The sequence below is a fragment of the Aptenodytes forsteri genome, unplaced genomic scaffold (genome assembly GCF_000699145.1).
Source record: "Aptenodytes forsteri isolate BGI_AS27 unplaced genomic scaffold, ASM69914v1 Scaffold40, whole genome shotgun sequence".
NCBI lineage: Eukaryota > Metazoa > Chordata > Aves > Sphenisciformes > Spheniscidae > Aptenodytes > Aptenodytes forsteri.
Window position 1 is genome coordinate 578,207 of NW_008796077.1, and position 27,933 is coordinate 606,139.

The 27,933-nt window shown below is 46.6% G+C and overlaps 2 protein-coding genes across 2 annotated transcripts in view; both read right to left on the reverse strand.

Moving 5' to 3' along the window:
* The window catches only part of THEMIS2 (thymocyte selection associated family member 2), a 7,920-nt gene extending 2,288 nt beyond the window's left edge, over positions 1 to 5,632 (reverse strand). Inside the window, 3 exon segments of the mRNA XM_019474007.1 lie at positions 137 to 337; positions 437 to 577; positions 5,539 to 5,632. Of these exon segments, the coding sequence (XP_019329552.1) occupies positions 137 to 337; positions 437 to 577; positions 5,539 to 5,632 (436 nt within the window).
* A 9,226-nt stretch (positions 5,633 to 14,858) lies between these two features.
* PPP1R8 (protein phosphatase 1 regulatory subunit 8) lies at positions 14,859 to 27,926 on the reverse strand. The gene is made up of 6 exons (XM_019474008.1): positions 27,869 to 27,926; positions 21,240 to 21,393; positions 20,386 to 20,606; positions 19,552 to 19,696; positions 18,302 to 18,366; positions 14,859 to 17,289 (listed from the first exon to the last, which is right to left on the reverse strand). Exons 3-6 carry the CDS (start codon positions 20,449 to 20,451, stop codon positions 16,936 to 16,938), a joined length of 630 nt encoding a protein of 209 aa, XP_019329553.1. The 5' UTR covers positions 20,452 to 20,606; positions 21,240 to 21,393; positions 27,869 to 27,926; the 3' UTR covers positions 14,859 to 16,935.
* Positions 27,927 to 27,933: the final 7 nt, after the last annotated feature.

Below are 27,933 nucleotides of genomic sequence, written 5' to 3' on the forward strand. Positions count from 1 at the left end.
CCCCAACCCTGACCCCGCAGCACCCCGCCCTGACCCTGCAGCATCCTTGCCCCAACCCCACAGCATCCCTGCCCTGAATCCCTCAGCACTCCTGCCCCGACCCCCCCAGCACCCCGCCTGCCCCGTCTGGACTCACGGTGCATGGTGGCGTGCACCTCATAGACAGGGTGCAGAAGCAGGGCATGGGGGCCGATTGTGGGGCACAGCAGGGGCTGTGGCTGGCCATCCCCCCGCCCCAGCACCTGGTGCAGCGTCAGGCCCTGCTGCCTGGTGCCCTTCAGGAACAGTTCCCGCCGTGTCGGGTACGGTCCCGGGGCTGGGGCAGGCTGGAAAAGACCTGTGGGACAATGAGGCTGAGCCCATGGGGGCTGCAAAGGTCTCGCCTGGGAGGAGGGTACCCATTGGGTTTGGGCTGGGACAGGGTAGCCCTGCTCACCCTTAAAGGTTGGTGGCAGCTCCATTGTCTGCCCCGTCTCTGTGTCCTCACAAATGACTTTCTGCAGTGCCACGGCCGTGACTTTCAGCAGGTCACCCGTTGACAAGCAGCATTCGTTGCCTGAGATCTCGTACACGGACCCTGCAGGGTGAGGAGGGAGATTTCCTCAAAGAAAATGCCTCTACCAGCATTTCATAGAATCACAGAAAGGTTTGGGTTAGAAAGGACCTTCACAGATCACCTGGTCCAAACCCCCTACCATGGACATGTCCCCTGCAGGGACATCTTTCACTAGATCAGGTTGCTCAAAGCCCCGTCCAACCTGACCTTGAACACTTCCAATGATGGGGCATCCACAACTTCTCTGGGCAACCTGTTCCAGTGTCTCACAACCCTCTGTACGCTGTCCTTTACTGCTTCCTCAGAATACCTGCAGGTGGTTGGTGCTCCTGTCCAACACTTGGGAGTTCCTGACTGAACTCAAACATACGAAGGAAGTGCACGTGCAGTGGCAGCAGGGGCAGGTGGCCCAGGAGGAGCACAGAGACACGGTCTAGCATGCAGGGATGGGGTTAGGAAAGCCAAAACCTGCCCAGAGCTGAATCTGTCAAGGGATGTGAAGGGCAACAAGAAAGGCTTCTACAAGTACATCAACAGCAAAAGGAAGACTGGGGAAAATGCGGGTCTGCTGCTGAATGGGGCAGGGGACCTGGTGACAAAGGACACAGTGAAGGCCGATGTGCTCAATGCCTTCTTGGCCTCAGTCTTTACAGGTATGACCAGCCTTCAGGAATCCCCCTGAGACCAGGGGGAAAGTCTGGAGCAAGGAAGACCTGCTTTTGGTGGAGGAGGACCAGGTAAGGGAGCACTAAACATAGTGGACATACGTAAGTCCGTGGGGCCTGTCGGGATGCACCCATGAGTGCTGACTTTGTGAGGCCACTCTCTATTATCTTTGAGAGGTCATGGGCAATCGAGAGAGGTTCTTGAAGACTGGGAAAAAAAGCAAATGTCACTCCTATCTTCAAGACAGGCAAGAAGGGACCTACAGGCCAGTCATGCTCCCCTCAAACCCCGGGAAGGTGATGGAGTAGATAATTCTGGAAACCGTTACCAGACACATGAAGGACGAAAAGGTGATCGGGATTAGTCAGTATGGGGAAATAACGCTTATCCAACCTGATCACCTTCTACAATGAGGTGACTGGCTTGGTGGACGAGGGGAGAGTAGTGGGTATTATTTACCTTGACTTCAGTACGGCTTTTGGCACTATCTCCCATCACATCCTCATAGAAAAGCTGATGAAGAATGGGCTGGATGAGCAGACACTGAGGTGGACTGAAACCTGGCTGAAAGGCTGGGCCGAGAGGGTGGTGATCAGTGGCACCAAGTCTAGTTGGAGGCCAGTCAGTAGCGGTGTGCCCCAGGGATCAATACTGGGTCCAATCCTGTTTAACTTATTTGTTAATAACCTGGATGATGGGGCAGAGTGCACCCTCAGCAAGTTTGCAGATGACACAAAACTGGGAAGGGTTGCTGATAGGCCAGAGGGACCTCGACAGGCTGGAGAAATGGGCTGACAGGAACCTCACGCGGTTCAACAAGGAGAAGTGCAAAGTCCTGCCCCTGGGAAGGAACAATCCCCGGCACCAGCACATGCTGGGGGCCACCCGGCTGGAAAGCAGCTTGGTAGAAAAGGACCTGGGGGTCCTGGTGGACACCAGTTGAACATGACCAGCAACGTGCCCTTCCTGCAAAGGTGGCGAACAGTGTCCTGTGCTGCATTAGGCAAAGTACGGCCAGCAGGTCGAGGGAGGTGATCCTTCCCCTCTGCTCAGCACTGGTGAGGCCACACCTGGAGTGCTGTGTGCGGTGCTGGGCTCCCCAGTACGAGAGACATGGACATACTGTAGACAGTCCAACAAAGGGCCACAAGGATGATGAAGGGACTGGAGCATCTCTCCTGTGAGGAAAGGCTGAGAGAGCTGGGAATGTTCAGCCTGGAGAAAACAAGGCTCAGGGGGTAATCTCATCAACATATATATTTCATCAACATCCTCCCTTCAACCTGAAGGGAGGACGCAAAGCCAGGCTTTTCTCAGTGGTGCCCAGTGCCAGGACCAGAGGCCATGGGCACAAACTGGAACACATGAAACTTCCTTTGAACATAAGAAAACATTTTTTTACTGTGATGGTGGTCAAGCACCGGGACAGGTTGCACAGAGGGGTTGTGGAGTCTCCATCATTGGAGATATTCAAAACCCAGCTGGACAAAGTCCTGAGCAACCAGCTCCTGCTGACCCTGCTTGAGCTGGGGGTTGGCCTGGATGATCTCTGGAGGTCCCTGCCAACCTCAGTGATTTAGTGATTCCCATCACAGGTAGTCATGCTATGTGCCATTAAGAAATACCAGTTACATAGTGGGGGCCCCTCTGCTTGGCCAGCTGTGATGAGGTCCCCGGGGCAATGGGGAGGGGGCTGACCCATGGCCTGGCCCTGGCCGCAGGCTTTGTCCTTTCTGGGACGTGAGCCAAGCCCGGGTGTCCCAGCAGTCATGGGTGCACGCAGGTCCCTGAGGGAGCCCCAGTGCCTGTGGCTGTGGTGGGGCCAAGGGGACCCCCGACCCCTGGGACTGCAGAAGGGGACCATGGGATGGGGGTGGAGGGTGCTGAGGAAGGAGGGCAGCTATTCAGGGAAGGGCAGAGCTGGTCTGCGGGCTCAGCAGTGGGCAGAGATGGGGCTGGCACAGATTGACCCGGTGTGCGGGGTGAGCTGGGGCCTTTGGCCACGGTGGGAACATGTTGATTTAGGGCCCCGGCACACACAGCCGCCCCAGCAGGTCTGGGCAGGACAGACGGAGCCAAGGCTGGACACACCGCCAGAGATGGGCTGGTGTCCCCACGTTGGGTATCGGCACCCGAGCGTGGGGGGACGGACGCTGCTGCAGGCACTGCCGCACCACTGACCACCGCTTGCCTGTGGAGTGCGGGTGGGAGCAGCGGGGTGGGACTGGCTGGGAGACTGCCTGCCCCCCGGGGGTGGGGGGAACCTCAAAGTGGAAATAAATGTGAAAAAATAAACCACAGGAAGAGGTGGTTGAAAGCTAGGAAGTTTCAGAAAGTACTGCGTGTTGTGTAAGCCCCAGTCCCCCTCCTCCAGCCCTCTTGTGCCCTGTCACGCTGGGACAGCATCGAGGGCATGGTCTGAAAAGGGAGGAAACCCACAGCCGGGCTGCACTGCCCAGAGCACAGAGATGCCTCACACCCTGGGTGCAGAGACCCGGTTAACTCCACGCACAGCTGGCATGGCTGGCCCCCTTGGCTGGCAGCAAGACGCACAGACACACGTGGCTGTGGATGCCCTGTGCAGGACCCCAAAGTGCTCTTCAGCTCCCCCCCAGCACCAAGCCAGAGTGGTTTTGCAACATAAAGCAGGATCAAGAATGCAGAGGAGGCGAGGGCTGCATGGCTGGGAGAGGAGCCTGAGAAGGGGCCGAGACCAGCAGTGGTCTCCATCTTGGGGACCCACCCAAATTTTTGCTAAGAAAAAGCCAGAAGTAGTAAGATCTTCAGTAATGGCAGGAAATCCAGAAATGTTCAAGAAATATCATGAGTGCAGGATGGCACATCTGCAGGGTGCAACACTGATTGATCCCCAGTGCACTCTGATCTGTCTGTGAGGTTCAGCACCGTTCACCATCAGCCAAGGGAACACGCAACCAGGAGGTCGGCTGAGGGGCCTTTGTTGGGGTGATGTTTATTTCTAAGGAATCAGGAATACTTGGAAGCTCGTACAGCCCATGTCCTGGAAAGCTTCCAGTGGTGGTAACTGTGCAGGGGTCATAACAGGGGAGAAAAGCAGTGCAGAAGAGCACAACGAGAATGGCTGGAGGCTGAACCGATGTAACTCAGATGAGAAATGCAGCAGGAAAGATTCAGTGCTTGATCACGCTGCAAAGGGATGGGGGTAGATGTGCCCTTCCTGGAGCCGGAGCCTTTCCTGGAGCAGGAGCTCCTCAGGCTATGCTACCAGATCACAATACCCTCCAGCACAAGCAATGCCCCTTTCTGCCCTTAAATCTGCATTCATTGAGCTGCTACCAAATCTTCTGTGCAGCCCCAAACTTCTCCCCTCCCTGGGATGAACTCATAACAAATCCCCTGCTATGCGAAGCAGAAAGCACTGGCTACCTCACCACGACTACCAGCAACTACTAAACAAATTGACTGCTGCTGTTGGAACAGAGGCGTTTTTACTCATTTAGCAATGTTAAGGTGTTATCAAAGCCACCAGAAGTCTTTGGGAAAGCTAAACATCCACCGCAACTGAGCTACAGAGAAGCAGAATGAGACCACCCCAACCACTTCGCCTGCTCTTTAAAAGTCAATGTAAACTAAACAAATGCTACAAATCCTACAAGTCTTGATGGTAATTGCCACAGTGGTGTTGCCAGGATCCTGCTGTGCATTCCCAGCATTTTCGGGAGCCCCAGAAACCCAGCAAAAGCATTTGCTAATTTCAGGTTCCATTTCACCACCAACATTGCCACCAGCTGAGGAAGCCATGTTGGTCAAGGCTTCTCCTCGACCTAAGATGTCTCCAGGGACATGGTCCAGGAGGAAGCAGAGAGCTCAGACCAGGCTGCTCTCTGTGCCCTTGCTGGACTCCTCGCACTGGGGCCAGGGGCAATGCCATCCCACCTTCCTCCAGCCACTGAGCATGTGGCTCCATCCCTGCCAGATCCACCAGGAGCAGGTGATTCACCGCCTGGGACAAGAGCTGTGCATGAAGTGGAGGACCAGCCTGGATGGTTTTTGGTGCCCCACCGCTTTCCTAGCAGAATGACTGAATGCACTGGGGCACTCAGCTGGGTGGGCACTGGGTGTAGAAGAGAAAGATTTTTGCAAGAAGCTGTGCCTTAGGCACCAGTGTCTGGTGGTGGCACGAGGACCTGTGCCTCTCCCTGGGTGTGGGCACCCCTGTGGCAGGGGACCAGCCATCTTCAGGGCGGGAAGGGGGAGCCCGGGCTGCAGTGGCATGGCCAGGGGAGGTGGCACAGCCTTGGGGCACCCTTTGGAGGCAGTGGGCACCCGGCACTCACCTTGGAAGTAGACACCGGAGCAAATCCTGAGGATGCGGGGCAGGGTGGCGGGGTCCAGGGAGCAGATGTATTCCTGGAAGGAGAGGGGCTCCATGGCCGTGCTGCTGGATGCTCTGGAGCACTCTGCAGAGAGGGGAACCGTGTGGGAAGCAGCTCCGGGCTCTGCTTTCACTTCTGCTTGCCTTTCACTTCTGATTCTAGCAGTGGTAAGTTTCCTCTCTGGCCCTAGACTCACGCTGCCGGCAGCTCTCCAGCCTGCACAGACTGACCGATGTGCTGCTGGGACAATCCTCTTCCTGGACCCCATCACCCGTCATGGCTTGGTGTCCCCCAGTCCTGATCCTGGCAGTGCTGCCGGTGCTGTGGGTGGGTGAAGGCACGGACCCCCCCCAGCTCTGCCGTGGTGCTGTCCTGGCTGGACCGATGCTCCAGCCTGTCCTACCCAGGCTGTCCCCATCGCACATCTCCCGTGTACCAGCCTGCCCTACCCCTTGGCAGCTGGGGCCAGACAGAGCGATGGTGCTGTGGAGCAGAGGGCAGGTCTGGGTGTACCATGCCAGAGAAAGCGAAGGGCTGTGTCCAGACAGCCCTCACCCCTTACAAACACACAGGCACCTCCGTCCTGCTCACCTCTGGGCTTTCAGACCACGCTTGCTCCCGGCACAAACATCCCGTGCCTGATGCCCTAGCTGTGTTCAGTGTGCAGAGAAGAGGGAAGTCAGTGGGTCTGGACTGTGTGTCACTGCGACAGCATCAGCTGTGGGAAAGGCAGAGCCAAATTCCCACGCTTCCAGGACAGGCAGCAGCACCCGTCTCACTCCCCTGCAGAGATGGGCCCCGTCCTTCACCAAAGCAGCCGAGCACAGTCCCCACGGCTGCCAGCCCCACAGGCTGCCAAGGTAGAAACAGCAGTTCTGAGAGCTGCTGCTCCTGATGAGCTTCATCTTTGTAAGGATTTTCCTTCAACTTGCCCTATGAATCAAACCGAAGCTGCAGGCTAGGAACAGGAGCAGGATGGGACTTAATGTAGAAATGAAACTTGGAGAAAGGTATTTTTAAGAAGATGATGCAGAAAAAGAGGTCTCTCTGCTTTGACTCCAGCTGCGGAAAGCAGCTGCATTTAATGATAATTCATGTTTCCTGTAATGAGTACAAGATGAAGCAATCTGAGGGACAGAGAGTGCTGGAGTATCGAGATCCCCCCTGCACGAGGCAATTTCAGCATGCCACGCAGGGTGTCATAGCAGCAGGGATGTCTAGAGGACTTCAGGCCAAACTGACACTTGGAGCTGGACTATCCTTGACACCAGAGCAAGTCAGATGACAACCTACAAGGATGGAGACCTTCCACCCCTCTGGTGGTCTCTCAAAGGGCTGCACCACCCTCCCAGAGAAGGTGTTTTCCTAATGCCCAGCCTGCATCTCTGAAGCTGTATATGCAGCCATCGGCCCTCACTATCTCATCTGCCATTGCTGGGAAGAATTTGGCTCCACTGGCAGCAAAACTGTCCTTCAAGTAGTTGCGGGCTGCTATTAGATTGGCCTTCTCCTCCTCTTCACCAGACAAAACCAGCCCAGCTCCCATAAACACTCCTCATAGGTTGTGTGGCCAGCCCCATGACCATCTTGGTCACCCTTTGGTGGTCCCTCTCCAACATCCCTCTTCTTGAACTCGGGGTTCAACACTGGGTCCACTATTCCCAGTGCAGGCAGGCAGCAGGGATAGCTTCCCTTCATCTGTGAGCCATGATCTGGTCTTAGTCCAGCACATGGTTTGCCCTGTTCACAGCAAGAGCACAGGTGTGGTGTTGCACATTAAGAGCAAAGAACATGACTGAGGATATAGGGGAAAAGATACGGGAACTACCATGTATCAGACCCCTTTGGAGAGCCAGCAAGATGCTGGCTCTGTTCCCGAGCCGGACAGGCTGTCCCAGGCAGGCTCATCATCGCTGCAGAAGGTGTACAGATGCTGAGCCCATGCTGATGGGACACCGCAAGATTTACAGCTGGGCAACAGCACACAAGCCCATGTGAAACTAGATGAACAAAGCTAAAGTGGGTGGAAGAGCCCAAGCAGCAGAAGTTTAGATGCCATCAGCTTTATCATCATGAAATGGGAATGGGACACACCGCCTGGGAGAAATATCCTTTGTACCAATAGCTGGGAAGAAAGTGTATTTTATTCTATCAAACAATGTCAAGAATCCCTGAAGGGCAGGACCAGACTAACCACGGGAGGTCAGGAAACTCTCAATATAGTAGAGAGAAGCCCCCAAACCTGCAGAGCTTGTCCCTCTAGGGGTGTTTTGCTGCTCTAAGGCAGAGTCCAGGGAAGAGCTGAACAGATGCTCTGGAAATCACAGGGTAGGTTGAACAGCCAACAGCAAAGGTCTCTCTGCACACCAAGTATCTATTCCTCCATTCCCAAAGAGGCCCTAAAGAACCAGCCACGCACCTAGACAGTCTGAACCCCCAGTGGCAAGGCTGACTCCAAGGCCTCTCTGCAGGGAACGGGTGACTGTGGTTGTGGTAGGCATTGCTGACAAACCAGGGTGTGGATTTTGCTACAACTGAGACCTATGTTTGCAGCTGCAGGAAGATGAGGGTTTCCCCAGCTGATGTGCTGGTCTAGTTCAAAACAGAAGAGCCTGGCTGCAGCCACCCCTGCATACCTGTGCTCTGCTACCAGTCTGGGGAAAATGGGAGGGGGACAGGGAACAGAAGGAATTAGTTTGAAAAACAGTCATAGAAAAGTATGTCTAAAAATAAAAGGTCACTTCAGGAACCAGAAACATACAGTGGCCTAAACTGGACAGTCCATGGTTCAGCATGTAACAAGCTGGTTGTGGTTGGAGAAGATACCAAAGACTGTCTGCTCTTTGCTCAGGTTTCCTCCCAGGGACAATGTGATAACCTAACACCAAGCAGAGGTGGCACAGAGGAAAGATCCCACCCTAGCGCAGCTCCCCAGAGCTCTGTTCGTTGACACGTTTCTGGAATGCTGCTGGGCACTGCCAGTCCAGCAACCCCCGATTCCCAGGGCAGGTGAGCGATATAGGGAAATACGCTCAAGAGGGATGCCCCTGCTGCAGAGCACAGCTGTGAAAGGGCAGCTGAGGACCCAGTGTGCAAATCTCCATGAGAAGTCTGGAGAAATAAAAGGGGTCATGGAGGTGTCCAAGCCCTGGACACAGATACAATGAGCATGGCCATGGACAGCAATCGTGGTCGGCTCAGAAGCCCACTGGCTCTTGCCTGAAAGAGGCTTCTAGGAGCAGGTCTCCAGGCTGCTGAGCTCCAGCAGCAAAGAGCCAGGGCTTGGCCACAGCGAGTCAGAGCCAAAGAGGAAGCAGCATCTCTTCAGGGATGGGGAAGAGCTGCAAGGAAAGGGGAGTGAGGAGAGTTAGAGACATGTTCAAGACAGCTTACTACGGACCAAGGGGCTAAGCAGCTCTGCTTTGGGGCCAGTGATGCCTGATATCCTCTCCTGGTAGCTTAGCCTTGAGCCTGATTTCATCAGAGGATGTGTGAAGGAGGTTGTTGCTTTGCAGCTACCCAGAAGTATGTGTAGCAGACCCGTGAAGTTTGGGATGCCTCTGGGAACCACAGAGCAGCTGTTGGAGGAAAAGGCAGCAAACCTGTCAGGGCTCTGTCATCCCAAACACAGCCAAAGCACTGAGCCGAATAAATGGGTGGAACATTTTCACTCCCTCCTGCTCACCACCAGGCCAGTGCCCGCCTGCCCGCTCTGCCTGCGAGGTGAGGGACAGGCCAGCCACCACGGCGCCCCGAGAACCGCTGCTTTATTTCACATGCTAACCAAAACCAGCCCATCCCCTTCCACGAACAGCCCTCACTTCCCCACAGCAAGCAGGCACTCCGCAGCAGCTGAGGAAAGACCATTCTTTTCCCATAGCAGACATTTCCACATCAGCCACCCAGTGCCTGACGTCAGGATGGCTTAGGCTTGACGCATGGTCCCTGGACTGAGGGACATCTTTGTGAGCACCGTCTCCACCTCTCCGAGTTCAAATTCAGAGGTGATCCTGCCCAGCAGGTGCCCCCTCCAGAGGGGTCCCCTGTGACAGCAGGACATGCTCCAACTCAGCAGCACGTGCAGCAGCAGAAATCATTGCACCAAGTGATAAAACTGCTCACCCCAGGAAGCGGGACCCAGCTCATTGCCAAGGCCAGAGGAGCTGTGCAGCAGAAAGGCCAAGAAAGAGGGAACATCAATAGCAGAGGGCCCTGATGGCACTGCAGGGTCACGTACAGCGCCTTGATGATAACTGTCCATGCTTGCCTGTCGAAGCTCACAGGCACTTCCCTGCCATTCACTACCCAGCCCTGTGCTAAGGCTAACCCGGCATCACGTCTCACTACACAAGACATGTCCTTATGCTCTCCAAGGTCAGTGTCTGATACAGAACACAACTGAGACGGTATCTCCCTGCAAAGGGATCCTCTCCTCCTACTTCAAGCAATCACGTACCACCATGGAGCACAGCACAGCGTGGTGGGTGAGCCAGGACCCACGAGCGGTTTTGTTTCTTTCCCTGGTGAGGCTCTAACAAGGGTGATGAGGATGGACAGGGAGGAGGGGGAGGTGCAGGGGACTTGCATCAGAGGAAGTTGCCACTTTCTGCCTCATGCAGTGAGACAGGAAACCATGCAATTGCTTTTTTTCCCCTCCAGTTGTGCATTTGCCCTAGCAGAGCAGAACACACCCATTGTTAATATCATGGACAAATATAGGTGAAAAAATCTGTTGGAAATTGTTCAGCAGCGAGCAACTGTAAAGCCTACATCTTAGTACAACTAGTTGTGTTCTGCATACTGAGTAACTGAGATAAAGTTGTTAGGAGATAACAAGAAGAACATAAAACCTCTTTAACAGATGGGCCCAGTGATATCAAATGAGGAAACTGCTGGCTAGCAGCTGTCACTAGTCAGAGGGCTATTATCAGTTCCACACAGCCGCCTTTGGCAAAAGACAGGCTGGACAGAAATATCCCTTTTACTAGAGATTGATTATTCATGGAATTGGTTATTCCACACCCCCTCCAGACCCCCCTCCCAAAAAAACCCTGAAAAAAAACCCCACATAACCCAAGAGGAACAATGAGCACACAGCAAATGATTCATGTAAGTCACACAGTTTGTGTGCTCCTAGGCTGATGACTAAGCATAACAAGGGAAGAGCAAACAAGTACTGCATGTAAAGGAGAGCTCTTTCTGTAGTTTAGCAGCTCGTCTGAAACATTCACGCAGTGCTGTCTCCTGGCATAGAAGAGGCCGCTGAAGAGATGTTCCCGTGCATCATTTCAGCTTTGACTAAGCTCGCTGGCAGATCTTGTGTGCAGCATCTCATAGGAGCATTTACAGCCGGTCAGTGAAGTGCAAATTGCTTTTCGGCAGCTGATGCTGGCAGGAGACAGGTAAACTTTACAGCATGATAATGGTCACTGAACCAGTGGTTCTGTCTTCTCCAGTTAGGGCTGGTTGATCATATCCAGAGTCCTGCATTTCTCTTGAAAAGATTCAAAGCACGCTATAAGCTACCTCCCTGCTGCTCACCATAGGGGGTACTCGGTACCAGATGGAGATGACAGTTCTTGGTGCTACTGAAACCCTGACTGAGCCCTGGGCAAATCTCTCAGCTGTGCTGTGCCCTAAACAACGCTTCAGGATCTGCACTGAAACAGCCAACAGCCAGGTTCTCTGTCTTCACGGACAGTCCCTGTGAGCAGGGGACACCCTCCCCACTGCACGTAGGGCTGTTAGCTGCCCTGCTGCTCCCCGAGTCCCCGCTGTAGATGCTCAGGGAGACACAATAATGTTCCGTCATTTTCCTACTGCTCAGGTGACAGCTGGTGGATAGAGCTGCTGGGAGAACACACCACCGGTTTCCTATTCTCACCCACAGGGTACCATTCCATCCCACACGACATCAGAGATTTTATTATCATTTATTTCTAGTCTTCAAACTTTTCACCTGGGCTTGTGACACTCATTGTCTTAGTCATTACCTTGGCCTCTGGACAACATTCCCAGGTTCAGAGAGGCAAGATGCTTAGCTTTCAGCACCTTTCATTGTACCAGTCCTCCTACCCATAGGGTTTAGCCTCCATTTCCTTCATGTGGCATGGCTGGAAGAAAGGGTAAGTGAAGCAGAGACACAGAAGCAGAGGCACTCAGGGACAGGCAGATGATCTCTGTGCTGTAGGACAGAGAAAAGCTCCCATGGAGAAGTCAGGAATAAGCCTCGAACAGGCCAACTTCAGGTCATGGGGATGAAAAAAATCACACCAATCATGAGCAGCTATGGGGAGCAAAGTTGTCTACCTGCTCTTCTGGTGTGCAAACTCAACTGGAGAAACACAAAAATTGCCTAAAGAAATCGCCTTGCAGGGTGTCAGACAGACAACTGGAGTTTCCACAAATTTTAGGCAGTCCCCAAGTCATCCTCCCTGCTTGTCAAAGTCAGTTTTGTTTGTTGTTTGGCTGCAGCTGAGGGCCTGAAGTTACAACATGCAGGAGGTCAGAGCTCCTCAAACAGAAGCAGAAACTGTGATCCCACAAGCAGGGCCACAGACAGACAAGCACAGAAGACATGTGAAGTCAGGGGATCACATCAGCTGCTAGGATCCAAGCAAAACTGGTGTCTCAACCTGAACCATCCTCACCTTGAAGGTTTGTAATGCTCCCTGCGGTGGAGCACAAACCTTCTCTGACCTGTCAACAAGCAAGAATTATCAGAGCTACTTGAGGTATCCAAGTTGAAGCAGGCAGTGGAACCACTGCCTCAACAGCTCATTTACAGCCTTTTCCTCATCTTCACCAAACCCTGAAATTGTTATCAAAGTAACTGAGCGCTCTGGTAAGCCTATATGGGAGAGGTTAATAGAGAACGAGCTCCTGCTAGCTCTTCAAGTTATAAAAACAGTACTTTTATAAAGACACTGGAGAAAACTGGTTGCGCCTCCTTTCAGAAAGGACTTGCCCTGGGGTGATATGGGCAGGAGAAATGCTGCTTCCATTGCCTCCAGGCTCAAGCAAGAGAAGGCCTCTTTGACATATCTAGAAGTAGGTGGGGAACCCCAGGCAGGAAATGACCCGTCACAGCCAAGATAAGAGTCAGAAAAGCCTCTGGCCAGCCATGACCGGAGTTGCTAGGTTAGTCCAGTATTACTGGCCAGTTCCTCAAAGGCCAGCACACACGCAGGCAGCTCCCCCTCCGGGCGTCTTTGCAAGATGACAGTAAACAACTTGGGCCATGGCAAGATGTGTCAGAAATGTCCCAGAGCAGTACTTGGAGCACATCTAGTATTTAAGACTTCTTCCTCCTCTACCATTCTGCAAACGTGATTAAAACCTTTCACAGATGTATGCCAGAATATATGACAAGACAGACAGCTATGTACAAGAGGGTGGACAGCAAAGATTTGGGCTCTTTAACTGCTTCTCCCTTAAAGCTCCTCTGAAGAAGACATCAGTTCTGGGAAATTCATAAGAAGCAAAAGACAACACTGAAGCAACCATCAATGCTGCTGGAAAGCTATTGCTTTTGCAGAGCAGGCAGGACCTCTGAGGGAGATCAAAGAACCTACAAATTACCTGACTGTATTAGACTGCTTTTGAAAAAAACCTCTTAAACAGCATCTGACTTCTGAGCCCAGTAATAGCCATTACACAGCCCCAGTTCTTTGGCTTGTCCTAAGCCATGTCTTCCAGTCCAACCCTCTACTGTGGTCTTTCCCCATGCCATTGAGTGTTTCAAAGCACTTGGTATAATTGTACAAGCACACACTTCAACTGGCACACTCACCTGTTCTGCGATGGAAGCTATTCCTGCTCTCCTAAAAGGCCGCAGGGAGAAGTCACCTCCTCTCCAAGAAGTCATTCTTTCAGGTATGTCATCACAGGGTCTAACACATCGGTATCTTATTGCACAGCACACTCGGAATAGAACAACTTTTGCCAGCTCATTACTAGCTCTTGGGACGCCTGCTGGGTACTGCACTCTTGTATTTCAAAACCGAAAGAGAGAAGAGGGGTTACAAAGACAATCCAGTGAATGCTGCAAGGACAGATGTTCCTGGAAAACACTGCCGTTATTCTTTAGCTCAATCATTTATTCAGCTGCAAACTCTTCTCCACTTCTTCGTTCCCATCTCTGCATTTGACATTGCAGAGAGTGCTTTAAATTATCACGCAAGTTGACTCCTTTTTAATATTTCCTTTAATACAGGAAATTAACTAACCACACCAACACTTAAATGTCAGACCATAAAAGTTAACTACTTAACCTGTACCAACTATTTCTACCTATGGCAGATCAGCAGCTTGCACATGAATTGTGAAGATTCAGCCTTCTGCTGACACATAATAATGAAAATGTAACTGCCCCAGCTGCTTAAAGGATATTGCTGGATTGAGAAGAAATACTAATCCATAGCCTAAATATTACTAAATTCAGCAAAGCTTGGGAATCCCTCTCAACCCTACACCACAGGCACCACGCTTATCTTTAACCAGGTCCCAGTTTACTGTTTTTCACTACAGCTCTCCCCAGTGAGCCTAGGACAAGCTGCAGAGACACAGTGTGACAAAGGACGGTGCATTTAGACTGCCCAAGGCCACTCTATAGGTCAGAGGCAGCAAGCTGGGCAACGAGAAGAGCAAAGTTGGGCTCTAAAGTATAACTTTTGCAGAAAGAGGATTATGCCAGAACCAGATAAAACTTCACTCAGAAAACAAAGGTGACTGCTGTTTAAAATCCACTGTTAAGTGTTACTCTCGTGTGCAAAAGTGCAATGCGCTGCAGCACAAGGCAGCAAAGCAGGTCACGAGCAAAGAAGCTGGAGCAGCTTTAAGAGCTGCAGCCCAACCCAGCCACTAAGAACAAGACCTGCAGTGATAGCTGCACTTTGCGATGGCAGAAATCCTTCAACAAGCCACAAAACAATGTACAGTCCCAACTGCTGAAGTGTGGACTGGGAACGAACACACTACACTCTCCAAACTGGCAAAATCTGCATTTAATTTACAACATAGTAAAGGTTACAGGTAAAAAGCTCAACAGAAAGTGTGAAAAGGCCTATTACATATTACACAAGTGTACAAACTTCTGTACAAAGCCCCTAGATGTTATACTATCCCCTCCTGTACTGGCCAGCTATGGCCCCTAAGCTCTAAAATAATGAGAGCTTGTTCAAACCCAGGGAGGAGAAGAGCTTTAAGAAACAATGAGCAGTAAAGCTTCCCTTTTCAAGAAAAATCTTGCAAAGAGCCACTTGCAAAAAAACAAAAAAACACCCCCCCCCAAAAAAAAAAGAAAAAACCCCAACCACCCCAACCCCAAAACAGAAATAAAGGAAGAAGAAAACCTGTTCAACTTTTACTTGCCCTAACTAGTCTTACCCTAAAGAGTTGCCTTCATAAAGCAGACTGGCTGGAAAAAGAAAATACTACATACCAGAAAGAAGCAAAACTAAAAATAAAGGGAGAAAGATTTTAAAAGTCAGCATGGAGTGTTTGGAAGCAGAATGCCTGAGGACTGAATCATATTCAATAGCAACTAAACACAGAGCGGCACAACTATATCATGGAGAAGGTACTGTATTCATCCATATAATAGTTTGAGCTAGATATGATGGTGCGGGGAGGGGAACAAACCAGTCTCTAAAGCCATCGCTCTTGTAAATGGGGTAGCTACTAACTCATTTTTACCTCAACAACATGATAGAAGCAATCACTCTGCAGACGCAGAAGTCACACTGATTTTGGAGCATCTGTCCAAAACAGGTCTAGTGCATGCAGCACACCAGATGCACTATAACACAGCACTGCTCCAGCAGCCATCAGATTTCCACAAACCTACTTAGCCAGGTAGCTACAGTACTGCACACAATGAACAGCTGGGTACACTACTGTCATTTTAGTGCACATTTCCTGGAGAAATCCCCCAAACAACAAAGGAATGTGACTACATAGCTGAACTGCATTATAGAATGTAAAAAAATCCAGAGTAAACTTAAGAAAAACAGAGCTCTGGCCATACCTTGTATAAAGTGAAGACATAGTGTCTGAATACATGTGAATCAGATTTTGAAATCTAAAACCGAGGATTTGAAGGGCTACAGCAACAATCCAAATCAAGCTTCTCATTTTATTCAATGGGAGAAAGTGATGAAGTAGTCAAAAATTGTAATATTATGAAACCAATTTGTGCACTGCTTTATTCAAGGCAAGGCAGATTCTCTACTGACAATTCATATTCTAGCTTTAAGTAGCACTCAGTTCTCACCCACTGTAACTAGCAGCCAGAATAGCGTGCAGATTGTGGTTTTAGTTGTTAAACATGCAAGTCCTCTGACAGTGCTGATGGCTGCTCATTTTTGTGTGTGTCTTGTTGCATCTCACATATACTCTAAGCTCACAAGTTCCATTTGCAAATAAAAATGAAACTTTTTAAGTTAAAAGGGCACCAAGTTTAAAAGAAACTGTTCTCCTCTGTGTTAACTTCACCTTAAGTTATCACAGGAGAGAGAGTCAACTCTACTTTGCTGTTTATTGTTTGTACAGTGTAGATAGTGCCTATCCACCAGTCAAACCGTCCTCGGCTTGCCATGCTTGTATGCTGCCATTAGCACCAACACAAGCTCAGATCCATCCACGTGCACACCCCTTTATCCATCCACACAGCACTCCATCGTACAATACTGGACCTCAGCTAAGGAAGCCTGTCTATTTGTCATCCATCTCAACTCCACGTTCTCATGAACTAATGGGATGCTGTAGTGTTTTAGGTGGAAATTAAAACAAGCTGTAGCCAAACAAAACGAAACAAAAAGATAATGCCCCACATTGGTGGGGTTTTGAAAATGTAAAAAATAAAAGCTGACCTGTATTTTGCAAGTTTTAGAACTCATACCAATGGGATTTCTGAAAGGCTTGGCCCCACAAACATTTACTTCTGATAGAGCTGACCTGCTATGAGCAAGTCCAGCAGCAACAACATTACTCATAGTAAGCACGACACCTAAATACACGAATTTGCAGGGTCATGCCATAAATGATAATTAAATTGCATGACACTGCCCCTTCAACTTATGGATCAAAATTCAGAGTAAAGACCTCTGGGGACAGCAATGGCTAAGAAAAGGCTGCCAGATATTTTGGTTCAAAAGGAGATGGGAGCTGTATTTTTTTTTTCTTTTAAACAGACATATAAAAACATTTGAAGACAGATCTTTAAAGAATATTTCACTTCTCCAATCTTGGTATTACATCTGGTTAGGACATTGAAATTTTAAAAAGACGATACTGCACATAAACAGTTTCTGGAGTTCGTAACTCCCACCCACCCTCCCTCCCTCAACAAAACCCAACTCAGATCAGTAGGGAAGGGGTCGGCTTCTTGCCCGGCCATGCCTCCTTTGCATATTTCTTCTTCTTGGGTTCATTCACAGCTTCAGGATTAAAGACAGCAGGGTTTGGAGCTGGGTTCATGTTAACTGTTGAGGGCACAACAGGAGTCAAGTCCACATCTGGGGCAAGATTGGGGTAGGGCATTGGCAGACCACCAATGAGTGCTGTCCCATGGACGCCATGCGATTGGGAACCTGCCTCATTGTGAGTTGGAGGTAAACCACCATATAATCCTCCACTGTAGGGAAAGTTTTGCATACGTCGTGATGCAGAATCATCTGTGGTCAATGAGCCTGGATTCTCCAACCGTTTTTTCTGTAGATGGAAGTATTTAAAGAATTATTCAAACTACAAGAAAAAAAGCAAGCTATTTAAACTGGATGCCAATGTCATTCTCCCCAAAAAGGCACCTAGACCAGCCACATATAAAGTGGTTACAGACCATGTCCCAGTCTTTGTCCCAGAAGATTTCTTTTGGGTTTCCTTGAAAACCACTTAATAATAAACTCTTAAAGGTGCACAATGCAGGAAGGGGTGACAGAAATTGAAGCTCAGGTTTAACTTAGATCAGGTCTGAGCACCTCTTTACCTCCTGTACATGCTTGCCAGTCTTGAGCTTGTCCTGAACGCAAGACCAAGTAGGTCTTCAGTCAGTAACACAGACCCTCCTTCCCCCCACAGTAAGAAACTGCAACTTCTAGATCACTTGGGTGATCTTGCCTAGCTCTTGTGCATTTGAATCTTCTCATGCAGTTTGGGGTTTACGTAGAATTATCCTTTTCCACATACATTATTTAGTGTATACCAGCAACAAGCAAAATTGCTATTACACTGCTGCTTAGCTACCCTAAAGTTTTGCAAATCTTCCCTACTCCTAACATACTCAAATTAAATATAGCACTGCCACCACACTCACCTTGGAGCAAAGTCTAAGCCCTGCTAGTTCTAGTAGACAACCTTATGAAATCTTCAGCACTTACAGGATTTAAACAAACAACCTCTTGTGTTTACCTTTTATTTTCCACACTTCCCACAATTTTAACTGATGCCTAGAACTACCATACTGAATTTCTGGAAAGTGTTTCTTTTTGGGAGGAAAAAAAATTGCCATTGATCCCATGTGTTATTAAAGAAAAGAGCTAAAGCTGGATTTGAAAAGAAATGGTCAAATCTGCTAAAAAAAGACAATTGTGAAACATGAACATGACTTTTGCTTAACAATAAAACACTTTTCACCATAGAACATTATGTTTCTAAGGTGCAATTCATAAAGTGAGTTCATTAATGTAATGTATTAATAATTAGAAAGCTGGGAGTTACTCTGTACCTTAACAGGGACTACTGCTGTCTGTACCATGTTCCTGAAACGCCCAACAGAAGGGTCCACATCCTCTGTAAAGACAAGAACAGTGAAGCTTTCAGTAAGAATACAGGAAAAGATATAACATCTGTCAGGTAAAGGAACCTATATGAAGAATTGGTACATGGACCTTCTCTTCTCAAAGCCAGCGCTCCAGTAGCTCTCAGTAAGCACAAGCACTCCTAAATAAAGAGAGGAGCTAAGGGGACACCTAGTGGCTTTGTCTCAAGGTGGGCTCATCAGATACTCTGGTAAGAAAGTCTTCCACTCAAATGGAGAATGGGGAAAGGGAACAGATGGATGGCCACTTTGCACTGATCGGACAGACTGGAGCTCTGGGCTGAAAGCTGCTGCTGACAAGGCACTGCACGTGCTCAAAGGCACAACAGCTAGCCCCAAAAGTCCTTGGGGGACCTTGAAGGAGGAGTCAGAAGAATTCAATGTAGAGTCTCTGAAAGTCTAAAAAAATTACCTTTTTTGTAATGTGAATGACTGCTTACATTAGGATGTTCTGAGCACTAAATTGGACAACCTTATAAATCAAAATCGTTATTCTGGGTGGTATACACTGCCAAATGAAACTAGCTCCAGACTATGTTTTAAAATGCATACTCATTAATAAGCTACTCTTATTAATAGGAATATTATCCATATAAAATATCATCAATAGGAGTGCCATTAATATAAAACAGCTAAGGGAGAAAAATGACTAATTAGGAAATGGATACATCTTCAGAAGCATCATTTTGAATGGGAATGACTTGTTTCAGGTATGCAGACAAGTAGCAAAAAACCTCTGAGCTTGAGACAAATATCCATTAGGCAACAGGTAACGAAAGCGTTAAGGGACAGATGAAAACCAAACAAGTTCAGCTCCCATTTAGAGATTCTAAAGAAGGCAAAACATTTAAAACACTTTCCTCCTTTGGACCCATGAGATCCTTCCAACATCTGACAGAATTTTGAAGAATGAAGCTGAGTGCAATATCCCTGTCCTGGTCAAATCATGCAGTTATTTTACAGGTAGAAGAGAAGAAACAGAGAGAGGTCAAAGACTTAAGTGAGAAATGTGGCAGCTTCTCTGAAATAGCAGATCTCCAATATCGACTGCCAAATTTCTGTTCTCCTTATCCATATGCAGCCATGAGGAATCCCTATGAGAATACTGGAAAGAGGGTCTTAAAGACATCAACTAAAGATTAAAGCAAACTACTTACCCGGATTGATGATTTCATCATCATCACTGAATGTCACTCTGGAGTTCTTCCGTTTTCTCTTTGGTCTCTGAATATCCAAATTCCCTTCCTCAATGGTTAGTGTGGAAATTCTTTTGTTGTGGGCTGTATTAAACTCTGTCAGGTTCTAATGACAAATTTGGAGACAAAATAGTTTAAGCAACTAGTGTATGCAGTGTGATTTAATCATGTGATTGTGCATATCAAAAGACCACAGCACAGTGTTTAGCTTCAACTCTAGACCCCTAGGAAGAAAGAGTGCTCCAGTGCTGCAACAGGTTGCCCAGAGAGTTTGTGGAGTCTCTGTCTGCAGAGATATTCAGAACTTGACTGAGCACGATCCTGGGCAACCTGCTCCAGCTGACCCTGCTTGAGCAGGGGGGCTGGACTAGATGATCCTGAGAGGTCCCTTCGAACCTCAACAATCCTGTGAATGTCACACATACTGCTTTCTCCCTCTTCACTAGCTAACTGTAGGAAACAGGGCAGCATTCACTGTTATCTGGCAGTGGGGAACAGTGTGGGAAATCACCCCTGACCTGGGGTAATGTTAATTGGAGAACACGTACTCCCTGGCAAGCCTTTGTGAGGAGACCATTGGAATAGTAGGATTATTAGGTCACTGATTCTGGGAAGCAGCATGATCACAGGCTTATCATGGCAGAACGAGATGGTTTGTGTGTGTCTGCCAGCAGATGACACCTCAGACTATCTTCAAGGCCAAGAAATTAAGAACCCAAACCTAAGCAAACAAGTGGGGAATGCGATCTGTTTAGCTGGAAATGCCATCTAGGTACAGTGTGCCATCATACTCACGTCAAGCTCTGTCTCCTCCTCTGGCAGGCCCAGCAAGCCCTTGAGCTCTTCATCTTCACCGCCCATTTTCTCATCTCCTTTAACGGCTGATGGCAGTGTCTGAGGCTTCTCTCGCAGAGTGTATGCCCGTGTAGAAGCGCCAAATGAAACCGTGGAGTCAATGGGTATCTGTTGGGGTTTGTGAGGTTCCAAACGGATATGACCCAAGAACGTGCCATGTGCTGAGAACATCAAAATACAAAATAGTCTGTTAGTCATCAGCTTTGGCTCACAGTATTCGAGTTCAAGTCTTGAGAAGTTCAGTAACTGTACATGGTTGCTCTGAGATACAAGTCACTGAGGTACTGCTGAAAACATTAGCTATGTACATTTTACCTACCATCTCACAAACTACGATAACACACATCAGAAGTCCTCAAAAAGTCATGGAAATAAATGACAAACACCATTTACGTTCTGGATTCTTGTAGGTCCCAATGTACCATGTCTGCAATCATTCCCTCAGTGGATAAAACACTGATTTTAGGTTTTAGATCTTGGGAAACCACCCTCAGAAGAGAAAGCTTCATTAAAATTGTGAAGGGAAGGCCAAGTCACTTTCCTCCTCACCCTTAGCCTCTTAAGAGAGTCTAGAAATGTTGTTTTAAACACCAAGTGAAGCAGATGTAAGCTGACTGCAGCAAACACTCCTTTGCTCCTAACCCTTGCCAATCTTTCACTAGGATGCTAATTCAGATTATAGTCATCTATCCACACAGTGCAAACAACAAAAAAAGGAAAAAGCGTCTCAGATTCAGAAGTGTTTAAGCACTGAAATATCATACTTCTATCTGGTTAAATGTCACACTACTTACTGCTGTTTAGATCTATGAGGAAAACCCTCTTGAGATGTTTGTGATAGACCAAGGCAGCATGGACCCGAGAGCAAGACTGGTGGTCAATGGTAAAATCGCACAGATCAGGATTTCTCCCAAAGAGATAGTATTTCTTCTCATCAATGATGAGTTTCTGAGGTAGAATATCAAACAGAGAAGCATATTAGACGCCTATAATCTTTTGGATCTTCCTGAAAAAATTCAAGAACATGAATAAACAGAGCAAACTGAAAATAAAGCATCAATGTCTAATCAATGTTTCAGTTTTTTCTGACACTGTTCAATACAGAAACTCAAATCTTCTCTTTGTAAAATCAGAACAGCTGAACATGGAAGAGTCCCAGTTATTCCCTTCTTTAACAGCCAATATAAGACAGCCTGGGAAGGACAATAACTCTTCAAAGCATGAGACTGTCTCATACAACAGATTCTCTCTCACATCTGCTCCCAGTGATTTTTACGCATTCCTCGAGGCAGATGACCTTGGGCCTTGTCTAAGCCAGGAATCTATGCTAAATGATCTCCAGTCCGATATAGAACATCAAAATTATATTTCTGTATAGAAATGGACATACAGGAGATTTCAGACCTTTATAATAAAGATGTAAAACTATACTGAATATGTACTGTGATATGAATCCATATTAGTCTATTCAAGTAAGCCATTAATTTTAGGCATTTCTTCTTAATTCATCCTAGTTCTAATCCCTTCTTCAAACAAGATCTTACATACTGTAATACCAGTTACATGAACCATCTCTGAAAAACAAAGGAACGCATTGACACAGTCCTACACTGTACACAGCATATTTCTATTAACAGACAATGTTGTTGAACTCCTTGTGCCTAAATGCTGAAGTACCTAAGCAGGACAGCCTTCTTCCTCACTGTATCCCAAGATCTTAATCTAACCTGTGTTTTCGTGCTTCCAGCTGCACAAGTCAAAGGCTGGCAATGCATTACAGATTTGTTAACAGATGGCTTCTCCTGCTTTTTGAAACATTTACCAAAGCCCACACAATGTTTCAATAGCATGATCAAGAGAATGCTGATGATACATTTTCCATAAGAAAAAAAAAACAGATCTTTTGCTTCAGGAAAGCATTGCTTTCGTGAGATGGTCTAAGCTGAATTAACATTTTGCCTGCTAGAGCACAAGGATTTCTCCCCTCTCCCTCCTTCCATTCCCAGCTATACAATCCTCTCCTCAACTGCACTGCCACACATCTGAGCAAAGTCTTCAGCCTGCAAAGCATTTTTTGCTGCATTAGTCTACTACAGTTTCAGTGGACTGAATCAGTTTGCCTTCAGCCAGATGCGTATCCCAGCTGGCTCTAGTGAAGCAATGGATTATATGCACCAGGACTGTGTGACGAGGAAGGACCTCCCTTCCTGGCAGCAGCATTCCTGTCAATCCGTTGTTTGCTCCTCAGTTTTGCCAGCTGTATAAACCACATGCTCAGCTAGAAAGAGCTAACATATCAGACTAGGTTTTTTTGAGCTATCAGAAAGACTGACACAATAAGCACCTAGACAGTTACTTACTCTGTGGCACTACCAAGTCATACAGAAAATAAAGAGAGAGCTTAGAGTAAGACATAGTATTTATATCCCTCTGCCTTATCTGCAAGCATAAAAATCACATGGACTTCATTTTCTACTACAAATCACCTTGCAAAGTTACATCTATTTACCTGCCCACCAACGATGAACTTGAAGGCTTTTAGCACTGCTACATTTGGATGCCACTTCCCCACTGATTTTTTTTTCAGATTTTTCCCCCCAGATGCATTCTACATTTTGTAGGTTGGATTTCTCATTGTTCTGCGGAACATTTGTCAGCCCCCATGCTGCAAGTTCTCATAATCTCGTATTCAGTAATAAGTACTTAATTTATCTCTGTATGTTTATTCTCTCTTTTAGGTCACTAGAAGAATTAATTGAACAACTCAGCTCCATACTAGTATGCATCATGACGACTTTACAATTAATTGGTCCCTTAGGTAATAATCTGCTAATGTCTTATTCCCAACTAACTCAAGGTATACTTTTTAAGCATGATTTCATGAGAATAAATGCTTTGTGAAATCTACTGACATATATTTTGGCCTGCCTTCTTAAAATAACAAGATTTAGGTGATCAAGCTGCGAGCATATCCATCAGCTTCCGACACCCGCTACCAAACCAAATAACTTCTCAACCAACTGGCCAATTTCAACCAGCACTACAAGACATTAAATTTCAAGAAGTTCTGGGAAAACAAATGGTTAGATAGAATGACAACTTCATCAGTACCCTTAGTGATACATAGGCTGGCAGAAAATCCACAAGAGCACCAATACTTAAACTTTAACTACAAAAAAAATCATCTTTGTGAGTCCACGTCTCATTTGATAAGACAGGAATCACAGCTTAATTAGCAATTCACCTTACATTACATGTCATTACATGTGACATTACATGTCACATTATCTGGTGACAAATGAGGTGCAAATGCAAAATGCAAATAATTTTCCTCCAGTTGGGACATTCAAAACATGCAGGTGTCTCCTCCGAATCTATTTGTGTCTGGTGGGGCATAGCATACCTCGAAGTCTCAGTAAAATTCAGATAAAAAACCTGAGAAATCAATATACTGAAACAGCCTACTGGATTCTGCTCTCACCTGGCTACTTTATTATCACTTTCTGTCTCTTTACAAATGCTGGTTTTCACAAGACTCTTCCCTCAGAATTAACCAGAAAGTATAAGCTACTGATAAACAGCTTAAACTAGTACATGGTTTCCTCAGTCCTTTCTGGTTGAATATTATTTCACTTTTTTTTTTTAATTCCACCTGTAAAAAGATCAGTCAATCTCTTCCCTGTACATTCTTCATGCCAGCATACTTTTGTTATGCTTTTCCCTGCAAGCCTTAATCAACATACATCATTCCATTAGTCTCACTGATATTTTCCCTTACGATTACAGTTGTTTCATCCAGCTATTGATCTGTGAATACCATAGTGTTTGTTGCAATACATCTTTCGAGAAATGCTGGTTAGGTTTTCTGGGGATTCAACCTCATAGCAATGGATTTATGTCCAATATTACGCAGTACCTTACTCATTCAGTTCAGCAGCCTGAGTCTCCCCAAATTCAGTACCTTTGTACTAACGAATTCTATGATTCCACTTTGTAAGAAAGACCAGCTCTAACTTTTCCTTTTATTCTCGTGTATTTGAAAAAAAATCCTGTGTAAACACAACTCTGATACAAACAAATGGATCTTCAGAAGCTGATTCATTACTCCACATTTCAGTGCTCAGCTCCGCAAGCAGTTATCTCACCATTTCAAGTACCATAAAAATCGGTCCAACAATTTCTCATTCTTGTCCACAACTGAAACCAAAGGAATTGTCCCGTAAGTTTTCATTTGCAGCCGTTACTCACAAAACAATACCATTCTGACTTGACAGCATTTCAAGAGATTTTGCAAAGACACAAACAAATTTATAAATTGGAAATATTGCAACAAATCATCAACAGAGAAAATAATTTTATTGCCTTTACTTCAAGATGATGTTTCCAAAATTTTCTGTGCCTCTGAGTTATAACCCAGTGTTATCCTTTATACACCGAGCTTAAACACTTCATGGCTTGTTTTAATGTTGCACTTTTCAGACCCAGCAATCACAAGATGTACCTCAGATCTCTGCACAAGACCTGGGATACGGATGGCTCGGTTAGTATCAAGTGCTCAGTAATCCACAAGATTTAAGAATGTTTTTTCTTGCTGTCTACCATAAGACACAAAACTGAAAAACTATTTGCCGTATGTACCAAAAAGGGAAACGGATCACATTCAAATGCTGTGAATTTGTTGCACAGTTCCCATATATACACACAGAACATTGTCTCATGTAACCACCACAGCCTAGAGGACTTAAGTCATCACCTGTATACAGTGTGCAATGCCACAAAGCAATCATACAAGCAGGCATGCACGCTACATGGAACAGTCTGCTAGGACTTCCCCACCAAGCCAGCTCTTCTGATTCTTACTTCGGCAGACAGAAGTATGATACCAAGCCAGACCTCTGTGCTACACACATAGGTGCCTGCGCCTGGTCACCGCTTGCCACAGCATTCAGCACACATATTATACACTGAATGGCAGGCAAGCTGTACCTCACTGATCTCAGTAACATCGATAGCCAACATCAGATATTCAGGAGGTAACACACAAATTCTGCAGTCATTCTGTAACCTCTGTGTGATCACATCCTCTACTGAACCTTGGAGTACTTGCATAGCGGACTAGCAATGGCTGTTAACAGTGCTCTGCACGACAGCAAAAAGAACCTCTTTTAGGTTATCAAGAGAGTTGATGGTAGGAAGAAGGAATCAGGATGTTTGTACCACCCACTTTCCCAATGCAGAGACCCCAGGCTTACAAAGCCAACTTGGGCCTCCTGTAGGTCCAAAAGCTTTGGGCAGCACAGCCTCAGAGTCTGACACCACCAGGACGATATTCCTGACTGTCAAGTTATCAACACCAAATTTGCTCATGCATTGCCAAAACCAATGGTGCATCCTCAGTTTCCATATGGCATTTTGCTGCTTTTTTTTTTTTTCAGTCCTGACCAGGACTCCCATGATAGACATTTGCCTAGCACCTGATGATTAATTCAGCAGAGAACTCCAGATAAACTCTTTCATCCTAAAGCTCTCTCTCCATGCTCAAAAATCCAAAAGAAACACGACAAGAAAAAACTCATCTCACAGAGTAAGTCTCCCAGGTGGGAAGGCTGCATTATGTTTGGCCACCTGCCACGTACCAAAAACCCCAAAGTCACTGCCATTTGGCTTTGCTCACTGAATCTCATTACACGGCCTGAAAGAAATACTGGAAAACCCAGTGCCAAGTACAATCCTTACCCCAGATGCTGCTGCTAGGATGGCAGTGAGAAGACTGAGCTGAGAAGCAGTCCTACTACAGCTCTCTGATCTCTGAAAATGATTCTGAACATGTAACAGTACCATGAGAAGCAGAATACATGGTCCATGGGAAGAAATGTGGAGGTAAGAGCAATGCAAAGGGTTTGAAAGCTATAGCGTCTAGAAAGAGCCAGTGAAGGATAGCTCCAATGTAGTCCGAGTAGCGGGTATGAACCTACTCAGCCATGTCTTGAACTAATGAGCTACTCCGAAGATGCAGTAAGCGTGTGTTAGTATCTAATTTCTTTCAAATTAAGGCTGAGCAAAGATCTCTTTTAGGTCAAGACTGGCTTTGCCAATTTTCTGTGTCTTTAAATCCAGAGTAAGAGTACTCTCTCAAAACAGTCTGTAAAACCAACAGTAATGGACTATAACGAAAAGCCTCATTTTACTGGTTTCTGGCCTGGGAAAACACAAGTTTATTTGTGAGATACCTATTTGTGACATCTCTATCTGCTTTCCTATGCAAAGCATATTCTGGTAACTTAACCAAATTCTAAACAGTAAATCTTTCCTGCTAGACACCAGAAGGAACACTTAATACTGTCTGATGCTCCTCTGGTAGCATACATTAAAAAACAGCCAAGATTTTAAGCTACCTAAATCTTTCCTGATCTAACACCGAGTTCTTAATTTTCCAAGTTTCTGTTCAGAAAAGTTGGCTCAAGTTTGCAAACTTTTGCTGCCCTGAAACATTTCTCTGTTTCTGTCAATTGCAAGTCAGGAGTCTCTCCACAGCTAAAACACATTCACTGGCTTTGGTCCTCTCTGTCAACCATGTTAAAGAGCCTTTTTTTTTTATTTACTACTTTTAGTGTGATATAAGACAAAATATGAAATAGAGAATGAGGTGGTGTATATCAGACAAATTCCTTTGCTGTAATAAAAATAACTCATTGTATCTGTGCTAATTACAACACTGTTCACAGATCTAGAACATGATAAAAAAAATACTGTATTTCATACTGTAGGACAGGGCAACAATCCTGTAAAATACAGGATGCCTAGTTAACCTTACCGTAAAACAAAATAAAAAATAAACTGACCAGACAAGTATCTCAAACAAGCAGTATAAAGTAGAGAGTTTTTACTCTTACTCTTTTGTATTTGAGATTTCTTTCCCCATGTTATTCAAGTTTCTGCTCCTGAAATTCCTAAGACAAAATGCCTTCTGGCTGCAGTCTGATACTTCCTGTATAAGTATCTTGTAGGGAACAAAATGTCAACTTTGGTCCAAAATTAAGTTTGGAAAACATAAGGGTCTGCAAAGTATCGAGTTTCCCTTACAAACATTTTATTTTTTTCTCTCTCTTACTAGGACAGGTCTAATGTTCAGGAATCTAAGTGTCATTGTTTGTTAGCTGAGCACTGCAGTTTTATATCCCTTCAAACAGTGCATCTAATCGGAAGATAACTGATGGAAGCACTGCATAGTATAAGATGCCTTAGAGTACAGGCAAGGGAAAATTCACTTCATTCTGAAGTTTCAGAATAAAACAAACTGATTTGAAAATAATGAATAAGAGAGAGAAAGGAAATACTTATGAGTAAGTGTGGAAAATGCTGGGAAATGTGCTGGTGCCTATGTATATGATACACCAAATAAACACAAAACCTATTTTCATACCTCAATGAGTTTGTCTCCTTTGACTACATCCAGATGTAAGCCAGGTGGTGGTTTCCCTGCCCTGG

Coding starts and splice junctions, on each gene's coding strand:
- PPP1R8 (XM_019474008.1), bottom strand. CDS start 20,451: ATGGGCGGTGAAGATGAAGAGCTCAAGGGCTTGCTGGGCCTGCCAGAG. Junction 19,697..20,385: donor AGGAGGAGACAGAGCTTGAC/GTGAGTATGATG, acceptor ATTTGTCATTAG/AACCTGACAGAGTTTAATAC. Junction 18,367..19,551: donor TGATGAAATCATCAATCCGG/GTAAGTAGTTTG, acceptor TTGTCTTTACAG/AGGATGTGGACCCTTCTGTT.